A 20292-nucleotide genomic window follows, 5' to 3' on the forward strand; every position below is an offset into this window, starting at 1 on the left:
CCAGTTTGGTTAAACATTTGTCTTTCCGTGGCACTGAGCTGTAATAAAGCTAAAAATACTAGAGATAACCAAATTTCCTGAGGTTCAAAGACACCCTCTAAGAACAATCCTTGTGCTGTGCTGCAAACTGAAATGTGAAATTCTTCCAGCAGCCCAAGGGAGCAGCTATTCCCAGTGATGTGTTCCACTCCAGCAGAGCCTCAGTCCTTGCTGGAACTCGAGGGCTGGAGATGTGAATGAAGCACAGCAGAAGGAGCTGCCTTGAGAGGGGCAGAGATGCCAGTGAGAGAGGAGAGTGAGGGCACATCTCATCTGGCCAGCCAAGCCAAATGTTTATCACCTTTGGATTCACCACACTGCCCCAAAAAAAGCAAATCAGATGTGTAGTAGTGCTGGCAACCTCTGTAGGAACCTCCTGGCTGCCAGATTCTCTCTCCCCGCCCTCCCAGCAGGTGCCAGCTGGGTTTTTGCTTTCTTTCATCCCATGATTGTGTTTCATCAAAGCAAGCCCAGCCAGGGGACACCTAGCCTAAGGGCTTACTAAAATTAGGCCTGATCTTTGCTCCTGTTTGCAAGTCCTTCCTAGGCATGGTGATGCCTGATACACAAACTGGCAAAAATCAGGGTTTGCAAGTCCTAAGTGCAGCTATGTTTCTGTCATTGTTTGCAGAGTCCTCTGGAGCAGCTGTGTGCCTGCTAGGACAGAGGCTCTGATCACAGAAATAGATCTCAGCAGACAAGCAACCTCCACTACCAGCACAGGAGGGTGACAGGAGAGCACAGGGGATGCAATTTGGACACAGTCACAGCGTGCTCACACTCACACATGTTCACTGCAGACATCTCTGGGTATTCTGCTAGAACAACCAATGGACAAGATGTTAAGTCTTCAATTAAGTTAATGGGGCTTAAACAAATCTTTTAAGTTGAATGTGCTGGTTTGTGTTTTAGTGGGTCTGGGTCTTGCTAAAGCTTCATTTCCCCCTCATCCCACAGAGCTACTTAAATAACAGTGGTCACTGAAAAGGAATTATGAAACTCAAAGCCCAAAGTGCAGCTGGAAGAGGTGTTTGGAATGCCTGTATAAAATACCTTCAAAGAAGTGATAAATAAACAACAGAGGCAAGGAGGGAGAGTAAAAAGTGTGGTTTCTGCCTGCTTTTCCACTTAGCTCAGAGTGGTTTTTGAATGAAGAGGTCATAGGGATGTTGGGTCTCTGGTTTGGCTGATTGCCAGGCATGCCATGGAAATCAGTGCCCAGTTGGTAGCTGGCAGGAATGCCCAGGACACAAATGGAGCACTCTTTTAAGGATGTACTTGAGAGGGGTGAAGGGATTCAAGTTCAAAATAAATAAAAAGAAGTGATTCTCCATTTTTTATTTACCTGTCCTGGATTCTGATGGCCCAGAAGCTCCCTCTGAGTTCCAGGGAGAGACAGGGGAGATCCTGGTGCCAGCCCTGAATCAGAAGCCCTCTAGGCCAAACCCAGCCTCTTAAATTTCACCTGAAAACAAATGGGCAATGAGATCTGCTGAACAGAAGCTTTGCAAGGCAGACTTTTGTTACAACTCTGACTATAAAGATCTACAACCTCTCATCTGATGCACAGACAACAGCATTTTTCCCCCCCCTCCTAACAAGGTTTCCTTAGAAATGGATCCACTGCTGAATCCTGAGTCTGCCTGGCATATTCTGGAGGACATCTGGTGTAAATTCTTCATTATTAGATTACATTAGTTGCAGCAATAATCATTCACATGGGATTATTACATCCAAGCTTGTCTCATTGCCTTTATCCTTTCACACATTGTCTTTCCTGGTTCCCCTTCAAGGGGCTGTTGTGAGTCTGTGTCAGAGCAAGAAATTAACTTGTTAGTAATTTATGCATCATTTCCTCCAGCCACATGTATTTAGGGCAAGATCAATAAAATATAATAAGGAAGCTGGTGGGTATTGTCACCGTGGGGCTGAAATAATTCCTTTGGTATCATTATAAATCCTCCCCTTGCTATGAAAACCCCCAGTCCTGTCCATCATTAGTTTGTTTGGCTGCACTGTATCAACAGGACACTGAATCAGCTTTTCTGTGTGCTTAGAGAGTTCATGTCCTGCTACTTCTGCTTGCAGCCAAAGTGCCTCAAGTGGAGATTTAAGATTTTGAGAGTTTTGCAGCTTTTCTTATGGCTCCTGTCATGTAATTTAAGCTGTGCCATGTCACACTGGAGATTCATTTCTGGGGCAGCTCCACGCTCTGGCAGCTGCTGTGATGTGCTGGGTCTGAGAAAGGGAAAGGGATGGCAAGAGGCATCTGAGCACCACAGCTCAGGGCTCAGAAAATCTCCATGTTTGTGGGCAAGCCTGAGTGGATCTGCAGGGCCACTGGCAGGTTTGAGGAGAACTGGAGTCCCTGAGTTGTGATCTGACTGCTGGCAGCCCTTCCTGGGTAAAAACAAAAATTAAGAAAGAAAGAAAAGAAGGAGTTTGGATCCATCTTACCCACAGCAGTGCAAGGGCGCAAGAGGGGCAATGCTTGTGGCTGATGGAGCACACTGGATTTCTACAGCTTCTAAAGAGGAGTCTTTTTCTCACCCCCTGGCTTCAATCCAGACTACCCTGCAGGGTTTCAGCTCCATGAGAACTTGAATTTGAGGAATTTGTTGCAGTTTCAGGTTAAGAACTTCCTGAAAATGCAAGCAAAAGCAAAGCAGCGATTTGGCACCTCTGCATGTCTGGACTCCCTGTGGCTGCTTCTCCTGCAGGAGATGTCCTGGCACTTGGCACTGATGTGGCAGGGGCTGTGTGGCCCAGCTTGGTGGCCCAGCTTGGCTTTGGCAGTGCTCTGGCTGCTGATCCCAGCTGTGAAACTCCTCAAAGTCTCTGGAGGCAACGTCCTGAATCCACTCTGCGCTTTGGGACCCGTGTGTTGTGATGCTGTAAACACGGAGAAATCCAGCAGGGGCAAGTGGTTAAAGGCCCTCAGAGGTGTGACTGGCACCCCAGAGGAATTCTTGGTGGAGCTGGGCTGGGCTGGGCAGCACACAGTGTACAGGATGGGGCAGTGGAGGCAGAGCAATCCTGCCCTTCAGAACCCCGGCGGTGTTGACACAGCCCGGAGGAGATGAGATACCAAGATTATCAGTTCAGACAGGGCAGAGGAATGTTGTTTGCCTGCAGCTCTTCTCCATCAGCACTGGCAAAATCCAAACACGAAGATGTCTATGCATGGCTAGGGAATGTAACAGAGATAAGAACAAAGCCAGGGGCTCCAACTCCAGCACCAGAAAAACCGGTCACAGCGCAGGCTGATTGTGTTCTGAAAACCTCCTGGAGACAAGGGTCTGGCCAGGTCACTGCAGGAGCTGGGACACTGCCCAGGAATGTGCACAGAACACTGCTGCCTTCACACCTTTCACACCTGCCCCCACTGTCCTTACACAGCTTTGGTGAGGGCACTCCAGCTATGGTTTTGGACCAGCTGTGGTGTCCAGCACAGGAATCCAGTGGTGATGTGGCTGACACTGCCTCCCTCTTGGTGCTTGTTACCAGACAGAGCTGGTGCAGGTGAGAAAAACCAGTCAACTGGCAGGGAGGAGGAAAGCAGGACTCAGACAGATGCTCAGACTGTGTGGATGGCAGCTGTTGGCTCGGTTTTGTTCCTTTAGGAGCTGGGATGAGAAGTCTCTTCCAGGAGACACTTGGTCAGCAGAGCTGCTGTGCACAGACTGCTTGGCGTGGCAGGGCCCTTCCCAGGCAGCCCAGCCCTCCCCAGCCCTCCCCCTGGCATTGCAACATCTCCCACTTTCCAAAGAGACAGAGCCCAAAGAGCAAACACAGGAAACCCCAGCCCCGGTCAAGGTCTGGGAGGTAAATTTGTAACTCAGGACAGATTGTGAAGATGCTGCTCTGTAATATGTAAATACTCCTTTCTTTCTCCATCAGCCCAGAGCTGATCCCAAGCCTCCCTTCATGGTTGAGTCTGCTGAAGAGCCAGGACACAGGTTGGAAATGCAGCCGGGCACGCAGGCTCCTTATTCCCTGGAGATGGGATCCTTCCCTCCTTTCTGTAAGTGCTGCCCTGAGCTGGGCTCAGCTGGGGACTGGGAGGCTGGGACACCACAGGAACACTGGGGTGTGCCCAGCTTTCTGGGCATGCTGCTCCTTTGGCCACCAGTGCCAGCTGAACATCCTTGGCATCCTTGAATTGGGGAGCAGATTTTGGAAAGAAACTCTCCTACCACTGCAGGAGAGTTCAGGTGCTGGGAAAAGCTGTTTAACAGGAATGGTGGAGGTGTGATGGGACAGATGGGCTCAGCAAGGAGGTGGCAGCTCTGTCCTTGAAGGTCTCTCTGATTTGGGGCAGGAGGATGGGCAAGCTGAGCTTTTGTTCCTCTGTGTTTCTTCCAGACCTGTGATTCTGTGTTTTCCTTCTGCAGTAGTGGAAGAGTTTTCAGTCTGTGTTTATTGATGGCTTGTACTAAAGGAGTTCTGGCCATCAGCTCATAAAGGTTAAAAAAGATCAGGTGGCAGTTACTTATAGAGCTAGCCAAGAGTTTTCCATGAGAATAATACCTTTAACAAAGTGATGGTTCTCTAAAAACTGAACCTCTCCCTAGATAAACATTGATTTTGTAAAATATATTAAATATGTGTGTGTATGTACAGAGAGAGAGAGAGAGAATTCCACTGGAAAACTTTTTTGCAACATGTGTGTATCAATATTCTGACCAAAAGGAATATATTTGCTTGCCTTTATATATTTCCAAGTCACATGAAATATAAATCAGATACCTTTCTTACTACTTTATTATGTCACATAATATATTGATATGATATTGTTGTATCAATATAAAGTTTAATTAGCATCAGCAGGCACACTACTTGCCTGACTCCTATATATCAGTGGCACAACACTCGAATTGATCCAGTCAGATGCAAAGTAACCTTTGCAGCAGTTGTGAACTCTGGGAATCAAAACCAACCTGTGCTTGGGCAGGTGTGTAAGTAAAGGACAGAGAGAAAATTATCTTCTTGTCTCTGAGCTCTAAAAAACTGCTGTTCTGCTCTGGATGAAGGAAGGCTGCACAAGGTCCCTGCTTGGTGCTCAGCCCCAGTCTCAGTTCCAGGTTTAGACCCCAGACTCTTGTCTGGAAGTGATCCACAGAGGATTTGTCACCAGAGCCCAGGGATGGAATAGTGTGCTGCCCAAACCAGTTTTAGGTCCTCACAGGCTGGCCCCTTCCACCCTGCATCTGTCAGTTAAGGGAGCATCCTTCCCATCCTGGCTTTTCCCAGCTGACCTTTTTAAGCTCAGTTGCAGGTTCTGCCCCATCTTCCCACTGACAGCTCTGAAGATTCATTCTGAATGCTGCAGAGGCAGTTGGTTTAGGGGAGAGGTCTGCAACCTTTCCTGGGCTGCCCTGCCTTTCCCTGCCTCAGAGACAAGCTCACGCACACCCAAAACCACTGGCAGGGAGCTGGGAGATGCTGCCTTTGCCATGGTCCCCTCCAGACAGCCAGCTTGGAGCTGGCTTTGGCATCAGAAAGGAGTGGCTGTGTGGAAACAGGGAGCTGGGAACTCACAGGTGACTGGAACAACAGGAACAACTCCTGCTGCAATTTGCATGTAACTCCAGTGACCTCCAGGGAGACTTTTCTTGCTCGGCTACTCCTGGAAGTGCAGATGGAACATTAAAAACACTTTAATTAGCTAATGAGAAGGTTACACCTAGGCCAGGACCTGTAGCAGGCATCACTGCAGTGACAGGGGAGGAAAGGGTGGGAATGTGTTTGTTGTAGATATTTTCTGTTTCAGCTGAAGTCCCAAGCACTTTTTTACCCACAGGATGAGGCTGGTTTGGAATTAGATTTCCCTCATCTGGCTGTGATCTTGCTTTCTTTCCTTGCTCCTGCTGCAGCAGCTTGCTGGGGTGGTTCAGAAGCTGAGCTGAAAGCCTTCAGCATGTGCCTGGTGTGATGCCTGGCTCTGTGAGCCCTTGCCTGGGCTGAGCAATATCCTGTGCCCTTGGGAGAGACAGGAGCTGTCTGGAGCAGGGGTTTTTTGTGTCCAAGGGGCAGTGCAGCAGCTCTGAAGGACCAGGATGCCAATGCCTGCTGTCCTTGATGTCAGTGGCTGCTGAGCACAGCTCTCTCATCAGATGAGTTCTTCTGCCCTGTGGGGATTCTGCAAAGCTCTTAGTGCCTTTCCTACTACAGGTTTTAAAATGGGAAGCCTTTGATACAGCTCTGGCAGAAATTGCTCTCACCTTGGCCTGCTTCTTGGCCAGAAATATTGTTGGATCCTGAAGAACACATTTTGGGGCCAGGTTTTGGATGGTCCATTCCCTACTGTGAGGAGTGGCAGAGGTGATGGCTGCATTGTGGGGAGGCCAGGCTGCCTCCACTCCTGTGCTGTCAGGAGTTTTAAAAGGGCTCTACCTGTACTTTTTTGTTATAGCTTATATGACTCTGGTTATGTGTGCATTTGTTGCTAGAATAAAGCCTCTGTTTTCAGTGTTTGGAGGAAGAAAAGCATTACCCTGCAAATCCTGCAGGAGAAGCTGAGTTCAGAGGCTGAGACAGACCCAGGGGTGGATTCTTCAGTCGCTGGCACCAGCCCTGCTGGGCTTGAGGGCACAGAGCTGAAGTGCATAAGGAGCCTCAGCCTCCCTCTGAAAACAAACAAATCTGAGTCTGCCATCCCTCAGCACCCTGGGGAGCCCTTGGTGTGTCTGCTGCAAACCCAGAGCAGATGAAGCTGCCTGGGGAGTTGGGCTGTTTGGAAGTGCAGGTTTCTTTGGGATTCTCAGTGGAAAGGAAGGCCATGGGAGCAGACATGTGTTGTTTGGGTGCTGAGAGCTGTGCTTGGTGATCCTTTGCCTAGGAGCCAGAGGGGTTACAGGAGAACTCCCCTGTTTTGGGAGGAAGGCTGCCTCAAATTTGGCTGTCCCTGGGTGGGGGGCAGCGAAGGGGTTAAAGCTCAGCCGTTCTGCCCAATCAGTCTGGCTTGCCTGTAATAACCAATTAACGAAGTGTAATTGTGCAAATCCATATGTGGCAGTAATTACCAGAGAGATTAATGGATTCCTTCCTTTCTAAGCAGAGCCCACCGCAGCTTGCCAGCGTCCCCCCGCCACCTGAAAGGCTTCAGAGAGGGGGGGAAGGAGGGGAGCTGCTCTTCCCTGGACACTCAGTGATGAAGCCAAGCGGACAGGGAGGCCCTGTGGGGGCTGCCCCCTGCTTGTTTAAATGACCCTTTTCATCTCCCTGCCTTCCTCACGTCCAGCTCGCTGCTCCCTGGCTCGGACCCGGCCTCTTGAGGACAGTCCGTGCCCAGCCTGTCACAACCCAGGCTGCCAGGTCCCTGCCCTCCCCATTGTCCATTCATTCCCTGCTCCCCTGTTCAGCCCTAATTGCTGCAGAATGTGGCGTCTGTTCGCCCTCCTCTTTTGTAGCTTTGTTATTTTAGTTGCAATGGGTAATCCAGCAAACTGTTAAAGGCATACACGGGGCGAGGAGGGGACTCAGGGCTGGTTTTCATATTGGGGTTGTGTCTGGGGGGGTGGCAGATCACAGGCAAGCAGGGCCTGACACGTGCTCTGGGGTGGGTTTTCTTAAGGATGTGTGACCAGAGAAGGCAGGAGTCACCCTGAAACATGTGAATATTCCCCCTGGATAATGCTCTGGGGGGTGAAACAGGGCATTACGTGGTGCTGATGGAGGAGAGGCAATTTGTGGCAAATCACCCCCTGGGCAGCACAGATGCCTCCATCTGCACTTGAGCCCCACTCTGGTTAAACATAACCCCACATTACACCCCACACAAGTCAGAGTGCTGCTGGGAGGGGGAGCTGGGAAAGCTCAGCCTGGTTGCAGTGCTGGGTGATGCTCGCTGCCCCTGACAGGGATGTGGTGACAGCCTCAGCCCTGGGGAGGGCTGTGCTGGCTGGGGAGCCTCTCTCAGCAGCTGCACGCACAGGGCCACCCCAGCCCTGGGGCTGGCTGTGCCTGCTCAGCAGGGCACGGGCCAGGTGGCTTCAGTGCCTGGCAGGGAGTGCTCACATCACATCTCACACCAAGCATCCTCCCTGCCTTCCTCTCCAGCTGGAAAGGGGGTTTGAACCCAGCTCTGTGGATTTGTTTGTTGAATTTGGATTTAGGGTGGGTCAGAGATGTGTGTCCCGGGTGAAAAAAGCACTCAGAGCCAGGCCAAAGGTCCATCCATCCTGAAAAATGATGGATGCATGCAGGGAAGATAGGAGCAGAGTGTGTCCTTCCTCCAGCAGCCTCCACCCTGAGCTGCTCAGCATCTCCCATCGCTGATACCCTTGTGGGGCCAGGACAGGCTGCCCCCAAACCTGTAATGATATCTGCACAGACATCCCTGCAGAGCACGTCTGGCCTTTGCCTGGCTGCTCTCTGGCAGCCCATTCACTGCCACACACATGGTGAAGATGTAAATGACCTTTTTCTTGCTGCTGACTTGTTGCAAAGGCCAGGAATGTGGCTGCTCCCAGGCAGGGCCTGTGCAAGGTGCTCATCAGAGACACAAGCAAGGCTCTTCTCCAAGGAGGGCTGCAGGTGATGGGGAAGGTTCTGGGAGATTCTTTCCTTAAGGTGATGGGAATGCACAGAAAGGTGCAAATTCCTAAGAGGAGTGGGAGAGGTGGAGAGCACTGACTGAGATTCTGCTTTTGGGTCCCAAAACTGCTTGGGGTTCTGGGAGCCAGGCCACACAGATTGCTTGGTTTCCACCCAGGAAAAGGCACCAGGGCTGCTCTTGGCCATCCCAAATGGGATTGTTTTGTTTGTCAGAGAGCTGTGTCTCTTGGAGTCAGCTGAGGCCCTGGATTCTTCCAGCTCTTCCATTTCACCTAACCATGGGTTCATCAATACTTCTCTTCCCCTGCTGCTGGGTCATCCTGGGCTGGAGGTTGAGTGTTTCCTGCTCTGCTTGTGGGATTTTTGCTTTCTGGAAAGCACAGATTCCTGGGGTGAATCAGGGAAATATTTGGGGCACTGGGGGGTGTACCTTGCACAGTTTAAGGCATGCTTGAAGTGTTGGGTCCTTGCTGCCCTGGATTTTAGGTGCCAGGACAGCAAGATTTAGTAGATTTTAAAGCCTTTTAAAGATTTAGGTGTGATTTTAAAGCCTCATTACTTAAATGAGCCGTGGAGACTAATTTGTGTGGATATGGCTTGTCTTTTGAATGTCCAGAGTTCACTCTGATGGGAAGTGCCAGTCTTTGCAACCATCAGGACAGACAGACCCTAGCACTGATTAATTTATCAACCTGCCAGGGCGTGCTGCTGGTCTGGAGAACATAAGGCCTAAAAAGGGCTCCAGATTTTTTCAGCTGGGATCTGGCAGGCTGGCAGAGGAGCCAGCTCTGTGGAGAAGCTGATCTTCAGGGCTTGCTTTAATAAGCTGACTTAAGTCAGTGCACATCAGTGCAGTGCCAGTACTTGAGTATGCCCACATCATCCCAGGTCATTTCTCTGCTTCTGCTGTGTAGAGGCTGCTCCTTCTGCTCAGAGACTCAAAAGGACAGGGCCAAAATGTGTGGCTGGTGCTCTTTTCTCTCCCTCTCTTTCTACTGAGAAGGGGTTGAGGGGCAAAGAGCAGATATTTGACAGCAAATGTCATTCCACATCCCTGCAAATTCTTCACGTGCTTGCTCCTTGCTGCTGGGCTGTCGTGTGTGGTGTGGTCTGTCTAAGGCTGTTCCTTTCTTTGGGGCATGGGGAATTTTGTCATGCTCCCATGGCTTTAAATACCAGTGGATTTTCCATCTGGAGCAGGGGAACATGTGGCTTTTGAGAGGAGAACATGAGAGGCAGTGGAGGGCATAGATGAAGAAAGGGCTGCTCACTGTAGCTGGATCCTTCCCCACCCCTCAGCTGCACAGGGAGGTGAAGAAAAACACTGAGAGGAGCCTTTCCCATGGGAGAACATCTTGGCTGAGTTTCATGTTGTGTTTGTCTCCCTTTGGCTGCCACTGGAAGGTGAGTCCTGGGGGAAGGAGAGTTGTGTGTCTGAGTGGGCAAGGCAAAGAAGAGGCTTGGTCCTCTGCATCTCAAACACACTGGGCTGGCAGAGCCTGCTGAAATTAGTTGTACCTGTAAAGAGATGACCTCAACATGAACCTGTTGCTTTTCTGTGAATTGGAAATGTCTGCATGGCTTAGAGGACAGACACAAACTACTGAGAGTGGAGTGGTTTGAGCACCAGTGGAGGCAGAGACAGTGAAGGTTGAGGTCTTTATATCCCTTCTCTTTTTTTTTTACTGCCAGTTTATGAAGGGATTCTTTGGGTTTGCTCATCTTAAATACATCATTTTATGCCTCATTGCTGGGGTTGTGCTTCATTTCTTCCAGCTGCTGTGTGTCCAGACCTGGTGTTTGTGGAGAGGCTGCATTGGGATATCTGCACATGTTCATGGCTGTATCTCTGGGCAGGGATGGGATCTGGTTTACTGGCTGGGGGGGGTCTGGGTTATCAGGGTTATTCCCTGGTGTGAGCTGGGGGCTTGCATGGGCAGGGTTGCTGGATTGGGGTATTTGGAGCAATGGAAACTTGTTCCAAGGTTTGCTTGAAACTCCTGAGTGGAGTTCAGGAGAACCCATCCCCAGGAATCGTGTACCATTACAGAAACAGGAGATCTCTGAGTATGAGAGGAGACTGCAAAGCCTTGAGAAACCTGCCTCTCCCTGCTTCTTGAGGACACACTTGGGTTTTAGTGGTGTTTGATTTCCTTCCCTGCTCTCAGGGGCCCAATTGACAGGAATAAATCTACTGTAAAAGGGGTTAATGTGCCAATGGCACCTGCAGAAGTGAAGTGCAGGTGGGATCCAGGTCTGGTTCCTGAGGAGCTCCTGGCATCCTGTGAGAGGGGCAGCTTCCCACTGTGGCTGACACAAAATGCCTCATTGACTGGAGCAAGGACTAAACTCCAAGGACAGCTGGCTGACAAGAGCTGTGCCTTGCTGATTTGGTAGATGTGACTTTTGGGCCCTTGGTCCAGATCTAAAGCTCTGTGGCCATCTGACCCACAGTGCTAGTCTGGCATAAGTGCCCTCTCCTTCCTCAGATCTTTCCAAATTATTGTAATGGGGTCAATTTGATAAGACAGGCTTTATCAGATCTGCTGGCTGCCAGAGAGCAGGCTCTGCTGGAGACATGTAAGGAGAGACAGGAGTGATTCAGAGAAAGCTGGAGCCCTCACTGTGGCATTCATGTGACAGTGTGCACTCAGATGCTCACACCTGATCCAGACAGAGCTCAGTGCAAAAAACCCAGTGTGAACTTGAAGCTGTGCCTTTCTTGGAGAGAACACGAATCAGAAATCCAAAAGTACCTGCTGAGCTCCCCTCTGCCATGGCAGGACACAGAGGGACCTGGGATTAGATGTTTTATGATAGATATCAGCCTTCTGGGCTTTTGGGGTCTGGCTGCTGTGGCTGGGACCCTGGGGACCCACAGCTGTGCCCTCAGCCATGAAGGTACTTGTGCCAGCCCTTGATGTAAAGCTGTTCCTCTTGGATGCCTCCAGCCTTCCTCCCCTGAGAAAGGAGCTACTCCAAGCAGAAATAAGCCCTGTTACCTTGAACTCCACGTTTGCCTGGCTTGTATAAATAGACCATTTGGACGTGATGGAGATTGACAGCTTGTCTCCGGAGTTTTGCACTTGCTGAGGCAGGAGGAAATGTAAAAGCATCAACGTGGGCATGCACAGCATGAGAGCAGCAAGCAAAGCCCCCCAGCTGCCCAGCAGGCTGTGCCACCTGCCAGGGAGGATGCAGGTGGGGGACCTGGTGGCCCTGAGCAGGGCACTGCTGTGACAAGACCTGCCCCAGCCTGTGCTGAGCCATGCCAGGTCCAGCAGGTGCCTCACCCAGCTCAGCCTCTTGCCAACAGGGGGAAAAAAAGAGCTGAAAGTTTTCCAGAAGTAATGTAGAGATAGGTGTGGGGATCATTTCACTTTATTTCTAGGTAGTCAAAGAAGCCTCTAAATCAATATTTATTTGTGACAGAGGGTTGTTGTGGGAAAACTGGGAAATCACATGGGCTGTGTCTTTCAAGATTTCTCTGAGCACTCTTTTTTTTTTTTTTTTTTTTTTCCTTTAATTTTATTTTTCAGGCCATAAGGAAATCCTGGCCAGAGTGTAGTTTGAAGAAAGATAACCTGTTTCCAGGCATTTTGCAGAAATCTCAGTTTTGCATCATGTGAACAGCAGGGTTGGGATGGGCTTGTGTTTAAATGACAACCTGTGTGTTCCCAGGTGTTCTGACTGGAAAATTTGCTTGCAGGGTGGTATCAAGGAGGTATCAAGTGAACCTTTCTTCACCTGTCCTTTGAATATCCCTTGCTGAAAACCAAATGTCTTGTCAAGGCAAACTTAAGAGCTGAATGTTCTTTTCCCAAAAAAATCTCTTTTGCACAAAAGGCCATTTTTGCTTTTGGATCTGAGAGATTTCAGCACACGCACATGGAAATCCTCACTTCATTCAGTGCTCATCCAACCTGGAATCCTGCTTTTACAGAACAGTTTGCTGTTTTGTACCATGAACAAGAGAAATAAGGTGCTTACCTTGAAATGTGAGGGATAGGGGACTCTCCCAGCTGGGATTCCGTGATTCCTTTTTTGTCTTTCTGATCTTTATTCCAGGGGAGGTAAAAAGGTGGAGTGACCTGTCTGAAAGCAGGCAGGGAGCTCTGAACTCCCAAACTCTGAGTTTCCATTCTGTCTTGGGTTGCAGTACAGGATGTGGCCAGCAATGTGTGTTCTGTCCCCATCTGCTGAGCTGGGTTGGGGCAGTGACCCTGATCTCCTGGCACATATTATCTGCTAATGGGCCAGCTTTAAACCAGCTGGGGCAATCATCTTTATCTTTCCACAGCCCATCCTCCCTCCAGGCAGATATCATCTGCTGCTGGCCCATTCAGTCCCATTGCATGACTGATAAAATTCCATCATCCCACTGGGAGATGCTCCAGCCAGGGGGAGCAGCCAAGCCTTTCCTACCCAGAGAAAAACTGAGATTTTGGACACCAAGGGACCTTCTTAACACTGGATTCCAGAGGAAAGCCAGACCTTTCCACATCATCCCTGCACCTTCAGAGGAAACTGCACCTTCTCCAGGAGCACTGCTCCAGCTGAACCACATCTGCCCCTGCAGGAGGATGCAGCCACCATTGAATGGGACTGCTGCCACCACCCTGACTGACTGATGGGTATCAGCTTGGATTCTGACTCTGGCAGTGTTTTGGGATTGTTCTTTGTAATACTGCATTTCTATTTTAATTTTCCTAGTAAAGAACTGTTATTCCTAATTCCCATATCTTTGCCTGAGAGCCCCTTAATTTCAAAGTGATAATAATTTGGAGGGAGGGGGTTTTACATTCTCCATTTCAAAGAGAAGCTCCTGCCTTTATTGGCAGACACTTGCCCTTCAAACCAGGACAACTCCCAAACTCTGAGTGGCCACTCTCTTGACCCAAGGACACGATGCATGGCCAAACCTCTTTGTTGGCACAAACCTCCTGCGTCACCGAGATGCAAATTCCCTCACAAGCCCAACCCAACGCAATTGATGCTTTTATTTGCCAGAGGATCCAAATGGCCACTTTTTTTGGATCCACCTCCCCAGGAACACTTTGCTGCATGCTTTTCCATGACGCTGCTGCTGCTGACCTTTCTGCTCCGGCAAGGGGGAGTCTCTGGGAAGCACATAGGCAGTGATTCTTCACTGGCACAAAGGCCGGGATTGTTGGCAGCTTGACGCCCCAGAAAGTGTCTAATTGACTCGTCTCTCTCTAGCTGGGCTCCGAATGGATTTTCTGCCTCAGGATATCTCGGCCTTATAGTGGACCTGTTGTTTTTGCTGCCTGCACCATGCTCAAAAGTGCATTGTTGGGGCAGAGAAGCGCTGGCTCAGAGCGGCTGCTGCAGGAGCACAGCTGGGTTACCTGCCAGCCTCTCTCGGGGGCTCCAGACTCTCCTGGAGCATCCCAGAGCCTGAGCTTGGCTCCATGGGTACAGCTGGCAGGTGTAAATCTGCCCTTTGGGTCTCAGGGAGTGTTAGTGTGAAAATGTCTCTGCTGGTTTGGCAGTTTGTTCGCTCTGATGGCTTGGGGTGGCCACCTAGAACAGGGGCTGGACAAAATTATGAGAATAAAAGCAGGGATTCGTTGAAGGCCTTCAATGGGCACATCTTGGGCAGTCAAAAGCCTCCAAGAGGGGCTATACCCAATGGTCAGGAGCTTTTCATACAACTGTAAGTTTTGTCCATTTATACATCAGGGGTTAATCCTCGAATTACACCTTCAGGTAATGAAGTAATTTACTCCAAGATTTCCCCCCCATTTCACTGTTGTTTACATCTCTCAGGGCCTGAGACAATAAGGTGTCCTTAAGTTTCAGGCCTAGAGAAGAATTTTTTTGTCTGAATACAATAGGAGAACAGCAGCTGGCAGGCTATGGAGTTTTGGAGTTGTACACTAAAGCAGTACAGAATCTGAAAAATATAAAGGCTAAAATCCTAAGGCATCAACTCCAGAGCATCTCCAGTGTGGGCTTGGCCCAGGAGCCTTGACAGGTATCTCTGTCACCTTGCACAAATGCCTGAGAGTGCTTTACCTTCATCTGTGTCAAAATACCTAAGTGCCACCACCGGTGCCTGTCTGAGGAGGTAATTCCCTGCAGGATTGGGCAGCTGGGCTCTGCAACCAGCAAAGCTGCTGGAGATGCTTAGGCAGGCCTAAGAGGATTCAGTGACACCGCTGATTAGTGTTGAGGGCCTCATTAGGGTGCTGGTAATTGCAGGTCTCCCGAGGTTTAAACAGGCTTGTTTAAATCTGCCCCCAGAGGCTGCGCCTGGCTGCATGGGATAGTGCATTCTGCAAGGTAGGCAGTGCCCTCCCTGGAGCAGCCTGGCACTGGGGATGGGACTCACCTGGGGGAGCTGGGGACTCAGGGAGACAGGGGGAAACCCCAGGGAGAAGGAGAGGGCAGACTGTGTTGCTGCAGGTGTGTCTGTGGTGCTGCTGTTTGAATGCGCTGCCGTCTGTAATTGCATTAACCCGGTGGGGCTCTGGGGCTAATTTCATTAGCTTGGTGTCTGTGGTTATTGCTGGACATGAGGAAGGGCAAGGATGGATGGGGAAGGGCTGATGCAGCAGCTCCTTTCCTCTCCATCTCCAGGCAGGCAACTTTCTTCTGGTGATTTTTGCCTGTCCCAGGTCTGTGGTCAGCAGGGCAGGGCTGGCACATCCCCACTGTCCCTGCAGCTTCCAGGGGATCTCCTCTATTTTAGTAGCTGCTCTGAATGCTTCCTGTATTTAGTGTGCTCCTCTTCCTTTGGGAAAAGCACTGAGGTGCACCCAGAAGGAGGAAGAACAAAATTTCTGGCATTTCCCAAAGTTCCACTATTGACATAGGGGTAGAGGAAAAGATGGTCTCTATGGATGTACTAGAGGAGAGAAGAGAGAAGAGAGAAGAGAGAAGAGAGAAGAGAGAGAAGAGGTCTGTGTCTTCTCCTGGAGCATCAGGAGCTGGTCCCATGCAGCTCAGAGTCAGGGACTAGCACCAAGGCAGCCTGGAAGGGGAAGGGCTGATGCAGAATCTCCCTCTCCATCTCCAGGGAGGCACCTTGCTTTTGGTGACTTTTGCCTGTCCCAGGCCAGTGCCATAGACCGGTGCAACAGATGGATGAGTTGGTTCAATCCACCTGGATTGGCCTGGAGAAATCCAGTTTCAAGTCCCTGTTCTGGCTTCCTGTTTGGCCTGTGCAGGTCACCTGGTGTCTGTGCCAGCCTCAGAGGCCAGCAGGAAGAGAATGGGCATTTTGGCTTCTGGGGCACTCAGCCTGGTAGCCCTTATTGCACCTCATTAGCCATGTGAAGGGACACCCAGCTTCAACACCAGCACCCCATGGGAAGTGGTTTTCTTTGGAATTCTGTCACTCTGGAGCAGTGTGGCAGGAGGAAGATGAATGAGCAGCTGTGGGATTATAAGAGCTGCAACATTTTTATTTGGTCATGTCTATCAGGATGCACATAGACTGCTTTGCCTTCAAACAAGGATGAGGGGGGGTTTGATGGAATTCTTGGACATATTTGGGGTTCTCCTAGTTCAAGGAAAAGGGACCATATTTACTTTCCAGCTTTCCTGGTTCTGGCACAGAGTGGGATAAAATTATTCCCCTTTATGCCTTTATGCAGTCAGGCTCCAGAAACCAACATCCTAAAAGGCTTGGTGGAGTAGCACTGGTGGAGGAAATCTTTGATGCCATTCCAGCACACTGCAGAAATTCTCTCTGCAGTACAGTGGCCTTGGAAAGTTAACTGGGAAGTGAGTGAGTGAGCTGGGATCCCAACACAGCATTAACATCTTGAACAGTTCTGCTTTGTCAGGAGTCCTGCTCTGACTGATGGTGTGGCTGCTGGATCCCCCCTGGCAGCCCTGAATCCCATCTGGGTGCAGCTGGCAATAGATTTCCTTCCTAAATTAACAGTGGCAGTCATAGTGTTTTCTTTCACACAACAATAAGGATGGGCAGGGGAATAAAAAGCATTTGATGATTTGAAGCTGGGAATTGTGCTGAGGGGCTGCCTCTGTAAGGTCCTGCAGTGCTGCTTAAGAGAGGCTGGGCTGGCTCCTAGAGTCAGTCTGTCACAGACTGGCTTGGGAGCAGGGACTGAAACTTCTCCATGCTCCAAAATCCATGGTGGACTTCTAAATTAATTGCCTGCCTCTTGATTTGCCTGAGGAAAGGGCCTGGAGGGGTTTCCTTGAAGTTGCTGTGTGTGTGCATGTGTTCTGCAGTGCTAAGCACTCACTAACCCAGATCTGCTAAAAATCAATAAAGTAATCCACTTACTGCTTGGGACTGCCAACCTTTTTAAGGAGCTCAGAGCTGTTTTGTCTTCTTTCCTCTCCCAAAGAAAGAAAAGAGCTGTGAGGAAAGGGGGTGCTGACAGAGCCGGTCTAAAATCAGGCTCTTTGCTCTGGGCAGATCAATAAAAATAATTCCCTACTAAAACTTCATTAGGGTGGAATTAGAGCCTCGTGGTGGGTCAGAATTACTGGTGCTGCTAAACCTCGGCACGGCTGGTGCTTAGGACACAAAGCTGCTTCAGTGCTCACACCTCCCTGTTCCCAGAGCTGCACTGAGCAGGCAGCTTGGCAAGGGCACAGACCCTCCTGTTCAGCCTGAGATCAAGGGACAAGCCAGGCTGGCGTGTCAGGGATGTGTGTGACTCAGGCAGGTGGGAGCAAAGTCGCTGTGCAGGAGTGGGTTTGTGTCCAAACCTCAGCTCTGAGTGCTGGGGGGCACCAGGGGTGCAAGGCCACACTGCATCTCTGCATGGCAGAGCTTTCCCGTGGCACCAGAGCAGAGAAACATCCCTCTGGGTGTGTGTGGGGGGCTCCACAAAGTCCCTCTCTTGTGTGGAAGTTTTGGATCATATTGAGTCTTGTATTTGTGTGTGTGAAAAATCACTTCTCTTGAAAGCAGATTGTTTGCTGGGCTTTTTTGATTGAAAAATGTTTCTTTCAGTCTTGTGACACAGGAAAAAAAAAAAAACCTTGCCCTGCTGAGAAATCCAATTTTCTATCAGGAGATGGAAACAATCTCCTTGCAGCCTCTTGCTCAGCAGTGCTCTGGGTTTCTGCCTGCAGGGCATTGAGGTATCCCTGCCTTGTGCCTGGCTTTTCTTCCTGCTCCTAACAGGGACGCCCAGTGTGGCTGTTAAAGGACAGCACTGGAGGCACAGCCAGTGTCCTCCTGAAACAGCAAACTTTGCAGACAGGTTAGAAATCCTTGTGGCTGCTGGGATTGTCACCACATGGTTAGACAGGGTGGAGTGTGGGGCAGTCTCCACTGAAACAGGAGCTGTGCCTACACCTCCTGCACCTGGATGTAGCTGGGAACACTTGAAGGACTGTCCTGAGCCCAGGACATTCACTGGGGATGGATGCTGGGGACGTGACAGGGCAGGACACAGCACCACACAGTCAGATGTTGCTGAAGTGTGCTCTCTTGCTGCTCATCATGCTTTGGTCTCCTTTGCCCAGAGCTCAAAACTTGTGGCCAGTGAGAGGGATGTGTAAGTATTGGTGCTCAGCTCCTCCTCTAAAAACAGTTCTCAGTGCCATTAATGTTTGTGCAATAAAACAAATGAGATGTGAATGGTGGCCAGATAGAAAATACAAGAGTGATTTCTGCTGTTTGTATTCCCCCTGTGATATACTGCAGTCGCTTGGAGAGAATTTTTTGCCTCAGTAGAACCTACTGTGAATACTGATCTCTTGTTTTCTTTCCTTTTTTATTTTTTTTTAACTGTGAGGAAAAAAGAAGGTGTGTGTAAACCTAAGCCACAGTTAATGGGCTGTACAGAATGCTGATACTGCTGCCTGCAAACCTCCTTGCTCCTGACAGCAGGCAGCTTATCCATTTGTTCTGCACTCCCAAGTGTTAGGTTCCCATTCCCAGGTAAACTCAAAGTCTTGGAGCTGATCTGATGTACCTGCTGCCCAAAAAGTGCATCCATGTCATGGTGCCCTCCCAATACTGCACATTACCAAGTCCTCACACAGAGATGCAGAGCAGAAATTGGAGGAAATAAAATCACTTTTCAAAAAGAATTTAAGGGTTATTAATAAAAGGGAGAGGAAAAGCCCTTTCTAGCATAAACTCTATCTAGAGATAAATGGAGATGGCAATGTCTGAGAGCAAAGGAAGAAACAGAGCTAACAAGAGTAACCTTTCCTTCTCCTGCAGATGCAATACCTCAGGGCTGACTGCACCTCAGTCAGCTTCTGCCTGAGCTGCTGCTGGGTGCTCTGGACAGCTCTGGGCTGGCAGATTCCACTCCCTCCCCTTCCAGCACACTTTGTGCCAAAGGCCAGGATGGGTCCTGGGGTGACCTGGAGGGAGCCAAGGGCCAGAAGACTGTGGTAGGATGCCAAACATCCTGATGTGCTCTTCCCTCTTTTTGTCTTGCTGCTTGCCTGCCATGCTCCCCATGGTCCCCTGGGAAGGCAAAGCCCCTTGCCAGCCTTGAGCCTTCTTTCTCTGCTGGTGCCAGTGACCTTCCTTCCAGCCACCCTCTGCTCCAGCACACATGTAAGTGCAGACCTCCAGCAAAACTCCTCCATTCCTTTGAGGTGGCTTTGTTTGAGGCTTCCCAGATCAGACAGCAGAAACAAGGGGCTGTGCTGTATCCATCCCAGAACTGCAAGAGCCTGGCTGAGGGCTTGCCAGTCAGGAAGCTGGGGCTGCTCCTGATCCAGAGCACAGTCACTGGAGGGGGCTGCATGTGGCTCTGCCCCAGCCTGGCAACTTGTTTCTGCGGATTCCTGCACATTTCATGCAGAACTTCACCGTCACACACTGTGTACAGCATGGATTGTGTTTGTCCTGTGTCCCACCTCAGCTTCAGCAACTGCTTCACGATGCTCTTGGTGTGGTTTGTTTGTATTTTGAAAATAAGCCCCGCTCCTTTGAGTGGGGCTGGGGATGAGAGCTGAGCTGTAGGAAGGTCCTGATCCTCCTCAGCCTTGCATCTTCCAGGGGTGTTGGGAAGGATAAGGATTTGACAGGAGGGGCTCACAGATATGTATGTATAACAGAAAGATTTTTGAATGTGGAATCTGAAGAAGGAACAGAAATAATAGCAAGTTTTGATGTAAAAGAAAAGAGTTGCTGAGCGAGTTTTACTGAGTAACTAAGAAGTTGGAAGGGGCTTTGATGACTTAGAGCAAAGGATAAATCCACCTCCAACAAAAGATGTATTTACCAAGCAAAAAGAGTTTCACAGACAAACAAATATGCCGTGCTGCAAGTAGAGAAAAAAATCTCAGAATTTTCCACTACAAAAAAAAAAAAAACAAAACGAAAACCAAGCTTACACTGTAACATACTAACTTTTTTGTGATTGGACAATCGTTACATGAATATCCTAATTTTAGTAATGATGGGCTGTAGGTGATAGTAAAGGTGTTGATTGGTTGTCAAGTTTTAAGATGCTCTGTAATGAAAAGTATATCATGCATTGTAACCAGAACTGGAAGAAACTTTCAGACCAACCCACAGCTGGGGCTGTCAGGCTGTCGACTTTTGTCACCCACGACCCGTGAATTGTTGCTTCATTTGGATACAATAAACAGCATTTCAAAGAGCCCGCCTGGAGCTCCGCATCCCTCATTTTAGGCTGTCTCACTAGGGGTGGCAGCTGAGGCGGAATGCGGTGCGGGATGCGGGTGTGGATGCGAACTCCTCCGGGCGAGCGC

The 20292-nt window shown here is 49.8% G+C and overlaps 1 protein-coding gene across 1 annotated transcript in view; it reads left to right on the forward strand.

Annotated features, from left to right (window-relative positions):
- The first annotated feature begins 3947 nt into the window (after positions 1-3947).
- The window catches only part of RXRG (retinoid X receptor gamma), a 38100-nt gene continuing 21755 nt past the window's right edge, over positions 3948-20292 (forward strand). Inside the window, exon 1 of the mRNA XM_079314264.1 lies at positions 3948-4063. Within this exon, the coding sequence (XP_079170390.1) occupies positions 3967-4063 (97 nt within the window). The 5' untranslated portion in view covers positions 3948-3966. The remainder of the gene's footprint in view (positions 4064-20292) is intronic.

The sequence above is a fragment of the Erithacus rubecula genome (assembly GCF_903797595.1).
Source record: "Erithacus rubecula genome assembly, chromosome: 10".
Classification (NCBI taxonomy): Eukaryota; Metazoa; Chordata; class Aves; order Passeriformes; family Muscicapidae; genus Erithacus; species Erithacus rubecula.